At 39.4% G+C, this 12,989-nt stretch overlaps 1 protein-coding gene across 2 annotated transcripts in view; it reads left to right on the top strand.

Annotated features, from left to right (window-relative positions):
* MTHFD1L (methylenetetrahydrofolate dehydrogenase (NADP+ dependent) 1 like) overlaps positions 1-12,989 on the top strand; it is a 155,905-nt gene that overhangs the window by 1,018 nt on the left and 141,898 nt on the right. Inside the window, exons 2-7 of one of the 2 annotated variants that reach the window (XM_061378664.1) lie at positions 254-338; positions 3,207-3,257; positions 3,335-3,388; positions 5,809-5,933; positions 7,059-7,159; positions 8,101-8,225. In XM_061378664.1, coding sequence (XP_061234648.1) covers positions 254-338; positions 3,207-3,257; positions 3,335-3,388; positions 5,809-5,933; positions 7,059-7,159; positions 8,101-8,225 — 541 coding nt within the window. Of the gene's footprint in view, positions 1-235; positions 339-3,206; positions 3,258-3,334; positions 3,389-5,808; positions 5,934-7,058; positions 7,160-8,100; positions 8,226-12,989 lie in introns of those variants that run through there. The other variant, XM_061378658.1, reaches the window with a different exon arrangement.

Here is a 12,989-nt window from a genome sequence, read left to right as displayed (position 1 = left end):
TAGCTATTAAGTGTTGGGCATGTTGGAGCAATGACACAAATAGCAGTAAAACGAAGGTATTTTGGTCTATTAAGGTTGTCTGTACCTGCCTGCTGAACACCAGCCTTAAATATTTACATCTCCCTGTAATTTGGGGGATTAAAAGCATATGTGCCTAAACATTTGTTCTATATTGTTGACTAATAGGTTTCTGCTGACTGATGTGACAAAGGTTTATTTTGCCAAAAATTTGCTTGTTGTTACTGTGTTGCAGCAAAATCACTGAGAAGGCAAAGAAGTCCTTGGCCTCTCTTAAGAGAGAAAACCCTCGGCTTGAGCCAACACTTGCCATTATTCAGGTAAAGTATGTCTGTGTGCTTGTGTGAAACTTCAGAAGCATGTGAGGCAGAAAGTACCTTTTTTTTTCAAGGAGAGGGATAGAAGGAAGCACTTCCACTGGACTGTTCTGCAGGCCTGAAATAGCACAGCAAACTTCAGCCTGTGGGAAATGTTTGTAAAGGAAGGCAGCGATTTTATCCCTTCCTCCTTTTGCTCAGAGTCTTTCCCATTGTGAGTATAGATTGCTTTTTCTCACAGGTTGTCTATGTTGAGTCAAAGCAGTTGTTCTTGACCTTTATTTAGCTTGAAGCTTTTATTGCATTCCTGAAAAAAGTGTTTACATGCTTGCAAATGTGACCCTTCCTTTATCTCCCACCCCTGAAATAACATTGCTGGGATTAAGGAAAGACCCAGCTGCTTCCTGCCAGCCTTGTTGCCTTTGGGCCGCTCTAGTTTATGACTGCTGTCCTAAGGAAAGGGAAACCACACTGAAAAGTCCCAGACAGCTCAATAGGGCCTGTGTGAAATAAATGCTCTGTGTAAAACATAAGTATCCTTTAGAAACAGCAGCGCTTTCTAAGGTAAAGCAGTCTTGTAGTAATTGACTACTAACACTGCGAAGAGCTTTTCTTTCCATCCCACTGGCACTGCCATATTTGAGATAGGAAGTCAAACTCATAGAAGAGTATTGCTATCCCTGCAAAGGTGAAAGATGTTCCTCTCCAGATTTCTTAAAAGTTTCAAAGGCAAGAAACTAAGCATGTCTGTCATTCAGAGTAGGACCCAGAGCCATGCAGACAAAAATGGTTTTGTCCTGTTTTCTAGAACAGTGGAGTTGGTTTTGATTCAATGCACACTGAATCTCTCACTCTGTAGGTTTTAATCTTAAACCCTAACTATAAATACTTTTAAAGTCCTAATACCAGAAATGCAGCACCAGCTTTATTTCAGTAGGTCCTGGAGTGAGGCCGACTGAACAAGCTCTCCCATTTCTTTCCTTCCCTGGGTAATTGTGGTTAATGTTTTCCAATAGTCTTCTAAGGCTGTAAGTTTAAGCACTGCTAGAAGAGCAGTTATCTGTCTTATCAGTGACCTGTTGTTTGTTATTCCAGTCTTGTCTCCATCCAGTTGCACTGTGAGCTGGACTGGAACAGTGATCTACTCTGGGCTGGGGGGGTTGTCAGCCACATTTAGTCCCCAAGTCTGGTTTTCTACACAGCTACATAAGTGTTTCATGATGGCACAAGGGAAATGATATTGTTAAGGTGGAGTGAGGATGGTGAGGTTCCTGTGCACTTCAGTATCAGTTTGAGATGCATCTAAACTGGTGTTTGATCATGATTGTGCTTTAAATGAGCATCCTTCTTGTCCCCGTTTATCAAACTTGTTTTGCATCATGAAGTGGTCAAGGAACATGTGGCCAAGATCCTTCTGTATGAAATTCACCCAAACTGTGTTCTCCAGCTGCCAGTCACCCTAGCTCTAGTCTGGTTGTAAGCAGAATTAACCATTTTAAATGTGTACAAAAAACGTTGGTACAAATGTTGTTGCATGTCAGTGTGGGGATACAGTTCCACATTTACTAGCATGGGGGAGCTGCTGCTGAGCTGTCCGTAGTCCTGTCTCTTCCCCTGCTGCAGTGTGAGCTGTGCATGCATTCTCAATGCAGAAATATCTGTGCTGCCTGTTCACCCACAGCTGCCATATTTGGGGAGTGGGAGACTGGTAGTGCAGTGCCAGGGATGCAAATGGTGCTACGCTCAGGGATGTTGCTGAAGGATGGAGGGCAAGCCCTCATCCCCTCTCAGGAGCTGCCTCTCTAAATGGAGCCTGTACTTTTAAATGTGTTTTTTTTTTCATCATCAGCAGTCTTGAACCATTTGCGATTAACAGGTTGGTAAATTATTATGGGTTTGAACCAAAATAATTTTGGGTGATGCTAGTGACAGTTGAAGGCAGCACTGGTAGCCGTCCACAAAATGAGCGGCCCAACTCTGATGGGAGGTCACTGTCAATGAGACATATGGAATGTAGAATGTGCTCATGAAATTGTAACAAACCCTTTTAAAATGATTTACTTCAGTCCTGTTTTCTGGGTTGGAAGACAGGTTTTATCTATAATCATAGCTGTGAGAAGCGTTTTAGTCATTTTGTTGTGAGGATGGAACCCTCACTGAAAACAGAGGTTTCTACTTCTGGATGTTGAATTCTCAGTTTTATTGTTAGAGTATAGGTAAATATTTGAAGAGCTTCCTAAGAATCAAGAATAACTTGAAGAGTAAAATTCAATTGTAATTATTCCGATTAAATATTGTAATAATATACAGTACATACTGATGTAGAGCCCTCAGGGAGGAGAATTCCTGAGTGAGATGGTCTCCCAGGTAAATCTGCCCGGGAGATACTAATGTGAGTGCCTGCTGGCAACTGGGAGGAGCTGATAACTTCTCTTACTTATGTATTGACAGAACTTGCTGTAATGTATGGTAATAATGATTTGCCTTATTTTTGGGAGTAATGCAGACCAGTGTTGTTAGGTGATATGGGGATGCTGAAGGAAATGCAAGTACTGCTATTGCCTATTTCACCGTTGTGTGGCTCGATGGAGAAATGTCTTCAGACACAGACTGGTGCCTTTCTTAAATGGTGAACTTACATTAAGGAAATGACCACTCATGTCTATAAAAGCGAGCTTAATATCAACACACACTTTAATCAAACCAAAATAAATTTACTGGATGGTCTTCTGCTTCTTTCTTAGAATTACTAAGCTTTTTATTTGTTCGAATACTAGTAGACACAAACATCCTCACTATGTTATTTTCGGACACCCGTGCACTTCATTGTAATTTTCATTTTATAACTTAGTTTCTGTTTCGTTCCCCAAGGCACATAATGATCACGTGATTCAAGATATAAACAAGAACTTTGCCAAAGAGGTAAGCCTTAGCCAATACACTTGTTATTCATCATGAGCTACTTGCCTTTGGTAATTGTAAGTATTTTCTTTTGGCAGGTTGGTCTACGTGTTATTCACATCTGTCTCCCTGAAGGCAGCAGCAAGGAGGAGGTAACTGCAGTACCTGAAGGACTCTTTCTTTTTTGCTTTCATCATAAAATTTTTTTTAATTGCTGACATTCATTATAACTTTGCCTGACCTCTGTTAACTGAAATTAGGGTTGGGACTGCCTTAGTTCAAGTAGCAAGTATTATCCACTTATTGGCAAGCGTGGGGAAAAAAGGGAAGTAGTGGGCTTGTCTGCTGTCCCCTGGTAAGCTGAGACAGGATCCGCAGAGCAACCTTTTGGTTTTGTGTCTGATATTTAACTGCAGTGTCCCCTCATACCAGCACAGTATCCTATCTTCCACAGTTGCTCTTGTGACTGTACCTGATTCTTGGCCAAGTTATTCAGGGAGATTAAAGATTAATTGATTATAGAGGAGGTTGAATTTATTTGGCTGCTTATTGATCTTGTAATGCTTCAGGTATGTATTAACAAAATTACCTGCTCCAAATCACTAGAGGGATGAATTCTTTGTCAAAGGCATTAGGCTGGAAGCACAGCACTAGTATCAAATACGTTTTAAATATAGCAAACCGTATTAATATACATGGTTCTGAGGCATTTGCAAGTAAGAACAGTAAAGGAATGTGTAGTGAAAGATGCCAGTGTTCCCAGCTGGTCTCCTTGTGCTTGGAGAGTTTGATAATCCTGCAGGCTTGTGGGTTTTGTGTACTCTTTAAAATGTTACTGGCTTGCAGTGTAATCTCAAGAACAGCTTCCAGGTATATTGAGAGGAATTTACTGTGAAGAATTTTAGGAGTCAGGTTTTGTGAATGATTAATAGGCAGCTACCCATTTAAGAAGGCTGCGCTTTTGAAATTAAGATCAAATACACTTTGCTGCTTTATTTGTTGAGTAACACAGTAAGAAATAAGTAAAATATAGTGAGTATGCAACAGTAGTTGCTGTTACTTTGAAGTAATATCTTGGGAAATAGCTGAGCTATGTACATAAAGAGAAAAGCAGGGTATTTTTGCTATTTGAAGAAAGTTACTTTGCTGAAAGTTCATAACAGTTTCCTTACTCTTCTGCTTACTCACAATGACAAAGTTGAGGTTTTTTTTCATCTGTTCAAATCCACATGCTAGTTTGCCCTCCCTTTTTTGGGAAAGTGTGAGGAAATTCAATACTGTGCACATTTTGTTCTGTCATGACTGCCTGTGCACAAAAATGTACTAATACAAGGTTGCTTTACTGTGCATGAGTTGTAAGCATTTTAAGTGTTATCATGATGAAAAGCTGAATTAAGGTAAATGCAGTAAAAAAGAAAGAAAAACCAAATTATTTCACAGGAAGCAGGAATATCATTTGAAGTTCATTTGATTCAGGCTATTTCTGAACTGTGTTTCCTTTAAATGCTGTCTTGTAGGGTTTATAGCATCTCAGGATTTTTTTAAGCAAAATGTGGATGTTTTCATATCCATAACCTGGTGTATACTCATCCTTACTTTCTATTAGAATGTATACCAACCCTGTCAAATCACAGGGTCTTACTATATATGCCTGTTTCTGTCTCAAAAGTCAGCAAATTGAAGCGGCATTTCTATACCAGTGACATGCTTATATAATCTTTGCTAGCACGAAAGTAGCACATTCTCTTGGTTCAGAGCTACAGACGGCCTAACACCTACCAAATTCCCCTAGTTTAATATTGATTGTATATCAAGTGTTTGGGCAATAGAGTTCACAATTATGTTGAATAGTTTAGATGAAAAGTATTTTAGGAAGGCATACTATTAGGTAATGAAAAAAAAAATCTTATCCTAATTTTCTGTTGGATATTAATCCATTTAAATTGTACAGCTTTGTGCTGATTGTACACTGCTTTTATTTATATAACAGAAAGACATGCTTACATGGCATTTCTCACACACAAAAAAACTTCAGCGTGTTGTATTCCACTGTATTCTTTGTGGTCACAGAATAGCATTTACTGATATGGATCAGCATTGCACTTTAGTGATGAAGCCATCAAGTGTGTAGTAATATAAAATAAATCTTCTCTTGTATAATTGTTTTTTTCCAGTGTTACACCTTTTTGTTCACATTCTGTCTTGGGATGTGATCTAGTCCTGATTTGAACTAAGGCTTCTTCTAAAAACATCATTCTAAAAACATCTTCTGAAGCCATTAGGGTGTCAAGCTTTTGCTTTGGAACAGTGAAAGACTAAATGCTTTTGGCAGTGTAATGTCATGTAATATGTACTGGCTTTGCAAAATGTTTAGAAGAGAGTTAGAGTGGTTTAATTTGGTAAGCTGTGGAAATACAAAACAAAGAAAGTAGGTTATTGCTTTTTCATTTAGAAGTTGTACTAATACATGAGGGTAGAAAAGTTAGTTTTTAAATATAGGCTTTATCCGCTTCTAATTAGATTCTTCTTTTGTATGTGTTCTGATCTTTAATGCTTTTTATTAACTTCCTAGATTGTCAATGAAATCTTGAGGCTGAATGAGGATCCTAATGTGCAGGGCCTTGCCCTTGACCTCCCAGAAAGCTTATATAGCAGTAAGGTATTAAATGCTGTGAAACCAGAGAAGGATGTGGATGGGTAAGTAAAGCACTGAGAAATAAGATTAGCAGACAAAAGGCTGATGGCTCTGTAAAATCAATTTTCCCCTGTGCTTTTCATTAATGGATTCCTCAGACAATATGTCTAGCTAGGCTTTTGAGCAGTGATAAAAGGTGCTGCTGAATCAATGAGATGTCTTTTGCTGAAGTAATATTCATCATTATCTTTTTAATCTTTATATACTGTATATTCAGGACATGGTCTTTTCAAAGAAAGGAAAAACTATGTTCTGACTTACAACACTTAAAGCTATTCCAGTACTTCAGTAATGGTAGTCTCAAGTACTGAGCACAAACCCCAAAATTTTCACAAGGATTGATGGAAAATCTGCAGAGAAGGTTTTAACTACCTTACAGTGCAGTCTCACGGTGAGAGAGTAGGCTGTAATAGTTTGGACCCATTAACACGACTTTTCAATCAGTCTAGAGCTGCACTGCTCTCTGGAGAGAACACTGGCGTAATTTAGGTGTCCAGCTCACCATTTTGCTACTTTTGCAGCCTTCCTGTTCTCATCTGCAGGCTGTTACCTACATTTTATTCTATTTTATTTTGTTTTGTTTTGTTTTGTTCTTCTGCTTTATTTTTTTCATGTCAGGAAAAAAAAAAATCTGAAAATTTGGCATATTGGTTACCTTTCCATTAGCTGGAGTCCTAGAGATTGACAGAGAATGGAAAATTCAGAGCATTCTTATTCTGTGTATGAAAGAGAATGCAGTGCACTGCAGAAACACCCGAGTTCTCCCCAGCAAGGCAGCCTGAGCCCAGAAGGATGGCTCTAGCAGCACTGCTCTGGTTCCCTTGCAGCCACTGAGGTGTCTCAATTTGACATGGGTAGCTCACCATGATGAGAGTTGCCTGTGTATTGTGGACTTGTATTAGTTGTTATAACTCACATATCCTTTTCCTGGTCTCTCTTGAGGCTTAGTGTTTGTCTAAGTGGGATATATGATGATACAAATCACTCACAGCACATGGATAGCAAAGGATTTACTTTTGCAGGACACATTTGCTCTAGGGATTAGCTGTTAGCCATGTTGCAAGTGTTACTGAGAATTTATATTACACAAATTCCTAAAATTAAAAATGACATATTTTCTGCTGCAGATTGTCCAGTGTAAATCTAGGACGTTTGGTACATGGCGATGCCTACAACTGTCTAGTTCCTCCTGCAGCATGTGCTGTGATGGAGCTTCTTGAGGATTTAGGTGAGACCTTCTATCATAATTATTACATTAATTTCAGCCTAACTGATTTTCTCAGGTTTAGTCCTGACTGAGATACAAATATTGTATCACCTGGTTGTGTTTTCTGGTTTGTGTTGTTTTCTTGCCCAACATACATTTGTCTCCTGCTCGTGAGGAACCTCAGTGAGATCTGAATGTAATATTTGCAGAAATTGATCTCAGTCCTACAGATTCTGGATATTAGGAAGAGGTTACCTGCCACCAGCAGCTGTAATCTCCCTGAAGCCACTGGAGACACCTGATTTTACAAACACAGAAATACAAACGTCACTCAGGGATTTCACTTACCGTTTTGAGTAGTGTGAACAGTTGGAGAAATCCAGGTCTGCTTGTAAATAACTGCTGAGCAGATCTTTTGGTTTTGATTGCATTATGTAAATGCTAACATTGAAATGTCAGATTTAAAAGTGGCTTTACAGTGTGTGAGGACACTTACTTTAAGGTAGTGTTTCAGAAGTAGTTTCTCTTGTAGTGATTCATAATTGTTGAAACAAGGATTTCTGAAACAGAACTATAAGCAGGAGGTGAAATGTACTTAGTAACAAAAGTTAATGAAAGGATTTGTGCAAATAAAATACCAGAGAACCAGAAGAGCAGTGTTTGTTTACTAGATTTAGAAGGCTTCCAAGAAACAATTTAAAACCTGTGTTTTGTGTTACTGCATAGGCTCCAGAAGAGTTGCCCATAATGCCACAGCTGCTGTGGTTGTGCAGTCACATGGAACTGTCCTGTCATGAGCTTCTTTCCTGCATTTTCTGTATGGATTTAGTGGGGGGGGGGGGGGTTGAGCCTAGTAAAGGAGGGGAGTTCACATGGATGCTCAGACTCTGCAGCATGGTGGAGCCTGGTGCTAGCACCTTTGCAGCCGAGGGTGTCTGAACAATTTGCCTTGTGTCACACAGGTGGAAAGACGGTGCTCCTGATGGGAGCCGGTGGGGCAGTGGGTGCCGCGTTGCAGTGCATGCTGCAAAGGGAGGGAGCCGTGACTGTGAGCTGCCAGTGGAAAGCCCCTCAGCTGCAGACCAAGGTGAGCACTCTTCTGTCTGCCCAGTGCTGGGGGTCGTCCTGCATCCCCATCATCCAGGCATTCCTGTTTGCTGCCATGTGGCACTACTCCCCTTTACTGCCACTCCTGAGAGGGAGATACATCACTACAGTCAGGGGTTGCACTGAAGCTCTCTCTTTGCTCCTCTTCCTGCTTGTTTAGAAATGGTGCTCAGGCAAACAGGGGACTCTACCAAATATTGCATACAGCAGCTGCTATAACTTCATTATTTTACACCAGCAGCTGTGAGAGAAAGAATTCAGAGTATAGTTTAAAACACAAGCGTTAGGTCTTCCTTTTTCTTTTCGTTGGTAGATGCTTTCTTTCTTCTTCTGTATATAGCCATCTGTATGGAATTACTTTCATTGAATTTGTGTCTTAAAGTTTTGTAAATGCCTACGTCTTTTGGGACAAGGGGAATCACAGTCTTTATCTTTGAAGAGAATTGTAGAAGGATTCAGAGAAATTCAGGACCTGTAATCTGAAGTATCTAATTTACATGGTCTTTGTTGCTTTTTGCAGATCTTTGAACAACTTAGAAGTTGGAATGACTTCCATTCAGACTTCCCAGTTTGGTCCTTAGTCCCACATTTTCTAGAATAATACAACTGGGAATGTGCTGTCCTTTGGGCATATGAGGAGAGGTGCAGGTATTTGTAGAAGTGGTACACCTACTCCGCAGGCTGTTCGCAAGTTGCTGTAGGGGTGAGGTGCAAGGGACAGCTTTTGTGTTAGATTTGACAGCACACTCCACAAGGTGGCAGCCAATGCAAAATGATGGTGTCAAACCTCTGGGGTTTGAAGGCAAGGTCAGGAGAAGGAAGTAAGTTTAAGCAGCTGTGATAGAAAGGTCTCTGGCAAACCTGTGTTTTCACAGCTGCAGATGTTTTTGTGAGGCTGTCTCAGGTCTCTGCTTTAAGTGACTGATGGCACTTAGGAAACCTGTGTCTCTCTTGGAGATGTGAGCACTGTGAACATACTACTTACTACCCATGTCTCATTCTTTAATTATTTCTCATTGCTAGATTGTGCTAGAGGACTGCTTTGGGCTGGATGGTCTGGGTGACAGGGTGGTCAGAGGTGTTTCCATGGGTTCACAGCAAAAGACTTGGACCAGGCCAGAGCTGCTTTTGCAGTGCTGTCTATGCTGGAGAAAGATCCATTTCCTTCTGTCCAGATGCTTTCCCTTGGTTGTGCTTAGTTTTTTTACCTTTCCCTGTAGTTTACTTCTTGCAGCAGGTCACTGATGGGAAACAGAATAGGAGGCCTAAGCAGGAGGCGGCTTGAGGCTTTCCACATCGATCTTCCCAGGTTCATTTTAACTTTTGGCAGTAAAGAAGTTTCTGCTTTGCCTGGGGGACTAATCAGTAGAGTCTGGGGGAAACCTACCTTCCTCTTCCTTGTCTGTAAACCTGGAGCAGCATGTCGTCAGTAACCCCCAGAGTGCTGCTGGACCTGACTGGATGTAATTCTGTTATCGTTAATTATAGCTCCTAGATAAAAATCTAATATATACAGGGAAAACTATTCTATTTCATATTCCCAGAACCTGAGAGTCAGAAATCGAGCACAGATTTCCTAGTGGACAACAAGGCACTGCTGTCTTATGGCAACCTGTATTTGAAATACAACATTGTTAGATAATACGGTTATAGCTGATGCTATGAATATATTTTCTCTTGCTTATTTTAAATCCTGATTAAGTAAAAACAGTCTAAAGGCTCACAGGGTTTCTTTTTTTGATTTTTTTATCTGAATTTCAAGTTAGAAAATGTTAGTTGATGTCGAGGTTTTTCCAAGACTAAGAAAAATTAGTTCATGTTTTGTTTTTACTGCACAAAACACTAACTTTAAACATGGTTTGTACACTTTTTGTTCTTCTTCTGAATGTGATACCTTTACAGTAGCGGTCTGAGTGCTGTACTGAAAGTATAACCTATGGTAGCATAATAGCTTCATTTACAAAGTGAGGGATGAACTTACGAAGAGTATGAACTTTTCATTGGGGTGCATTTGTTTTGCAATATATACCAGGAAAGGAAGAATTGATCTTAAGGATGGCTGTACCTTGTGTGTATTAACCCATTTCATAACAAGTGTTTTCTTTAGACACTCTTTTGATGTAAACGATACGCACAACAGTAAGGTTGTAAGAGGGTTTTATATCAGGTTTTGTATTGCTGTGGACTTGTTGCTGCTTCTTTTACTCATGTGCTTTTGTAACAATATGTTGAAAATGGTCAAAAGGAAGGCATGTATTAGCCTACCTCAGGAAAAGTCTAGCAATGTAGAGGTATCTCTGCTGACAAATAGCATAGTACCATCTGACTTAGTGTGCTCAGTTAAAGCAAGTCTTTTCTGTCCTATGGCAGGAAAAGGGCATAAAACAAACTATGGTACATTTTTATTTCCTTGCTTTGACCTGAATGAATAATGGACATACTTTGCATGTTCTTTTCCCTCCCTGCTTCATATTTTGTTAAGGGGAACAGAAGATTGACCTAGTGACATACTTTCAGGAACATCTCTCTTGTCATTTAAAAATGGGAGTACCCAAAAATTGATTCAGCATTACAGGTGAAGAATGGGAACTGATGTGCTTAATCCTTTATTATGTTAGAATTAGGCTTTCTAATTTGAAAAGAGGTTATCAAATAGATTCAGATTGAAAAAATACAGGTTACTTTCTTGATGAAACATGGGTAATACTTAGTACCTATGAGAAAATTTAATTCTGGTTCAGTCATCTAAATTCAGTCAATCACAGCTTCGAGACATCTTAAATGTAGTCTGTATATGAATCACATCATGTCTGTTTTAAGGGAGCTGCGGTTGTACAATTTTTTTTGTAAAATAACTGAAAATTGGTTTATCTAGGTATAATTAGGAATGGAAAATTTGTTTGTAAAATCCTGGTTGAGAAGTAGCAGTGTGGTTCAGCTGGAGTGCGTGAATGGGAGGTTCCTGTTCAAGCTGCATAAGAATCTCTTTTGGCCACAGTCTGCTTTTTCTTAGAGTCAGCACTTAAACTTGCTGTGATTGAAGTGGAACTGGATTTGTAAACCAATATGTAAAATGAATTTTTTTTGTAAAGGGAGTTATGAAAAAACTTTGAATCAGGTTCCTGTTCCTCATCCCATCTCTTAAATTTTAGGTAGCCTACCTTCATACCCAGAAAATTTAAATGTAATATTTTACATTTAAAATAATAATTTAAAATATTTTTTCTTATGTATTTAAAAATTGCTTTTGTAGAAGTCATTTTTACCTATGGGGAAATAAAATTTTTATGCAGGCTTCTTGGTAAAATGGGTCTTCATTTATCTGGAATATACAGCTACTTGAACTATAATCATTAAATACTTGGCTGGTAAGACTGTATTGTTGTTTTAACATTTGGTGTTCTGTTTTGGGAATGGGTGGTACGTCTTAATCTGCTTCTACATAAATTTTGGTGGAAAGGGTCATATTTTGTTATTAGGTTTCAGATTATTTATTGGCACAGCTCTTCCCAACTGAAAAAATATTTATTGGTGAGAAGGCAGGACGCTACTGGAGTATTACCTTTCTATGTCTTCAGCCTTTTGCCTAGGACATTATGGATGATTTGGCATGATGCTTGTCATTCCTTCCTCTAGCCTGCCTCATGGGACACAGCCTGGCTGTCCAGGGAGCATGGGGCTGTTGGTCACCCTATGATCGCATGTTCCCCCTTGTGGCTATCTCCTTGACTTTCTGGCTATGGCTGCCTGTAGCATCTGGTTCCTGTCAGATATGTCCTCTGTCCGGGGACTGCACGGTGCATTTGCTAAAGAGGTTGGATGTGATGATTTCATAGGTCTTTTCCATCTCTAACACCTATGATTTGGTTTTGATGTAGGAGATAAGCCTGTACATGCCTCCCAGGGCTGGGTGCTTGCTGTCAAAAAGATAGGTTATGGCAAGAGAGGGAAAGAAAAAAGAAGGGGAAACATGGGCGCAACTAAACCAAAAATCCGCTGATGGAGATTCCATAAATCTCTTCTAAGGACACCCAAAATTCTGTAAACAGCTATTTTGCTTTCAGTGGACTCACTCTCCCAGTCAAACAAGTTTCTGGATGTATTTAAAAAAAAACAACCCAAAACTCATAGGGCAATAAGATTCTGTAAGTTGTGATATTTACTTTATTGACTCTCCATCAACTTTTTCAATAATTGCACATAAAATACTTGCTTATAGCAAGAGAATTACAATTGTATGTGTTTTTATTTCTCCCTTTACATTTACTTCCTTTGTGAAATAAGGAAATAATGGTGGGGAGGGCTCTGAGGTGAATGTGTCTTCAAACCATAGGACAACTGCTCACTGCCCTGTAATACAACTTTTCTCTTGGAGGAGGTGAGTCAGGACAATGAGGTGAAAGGTTCAGCTGGTTTTCCAAAACATTTATAGGTATGTGTGACATTAGCCATCCAAACTAGTGTTAACATTGGCTACAAATATGATGGTGTTCATCTGTTAAGAACAGTTTTGAACATTATGATTGGTAGTCATAGAGATGAACATTTGGTCAGCTCAGCTGTTTTCTGGCATTATAGTTACATTGGATCAATTCTGTCATGAGTATGTTGGCTGAACATTTGTCAAAATTATTACTTGTTGCACAGAGTTCTCAACTGGTTCATAGTTTCCCCATGCTAAGCACTGTGCAAAGCTCTTAGTCCTTTTCCCAGAGGCTTTGCATGGGAAGATATACCTGACTTT

This window comes from Neopsephotus bourkii, unplaced genomic scaffold, assembly GCF_033783945.1.
Source record: "Neopsephotus bourkii isolate Nb327-2 ecotype Australia unplaced genomic scaffold, CSIRO-AGI_Nbou_v1 NB_1767, whole genome shotgun sequence".
NCBI classification, from domain to species: Eukaryota; Metazoa; Chordata; class Aves; order Psittaciformes; family Psittacidae; genus Neopsephotus; species Neopsephotus bourkii.
This window is presented reverse-complemented; position numbering and strand designations above follow the sequence as displayed.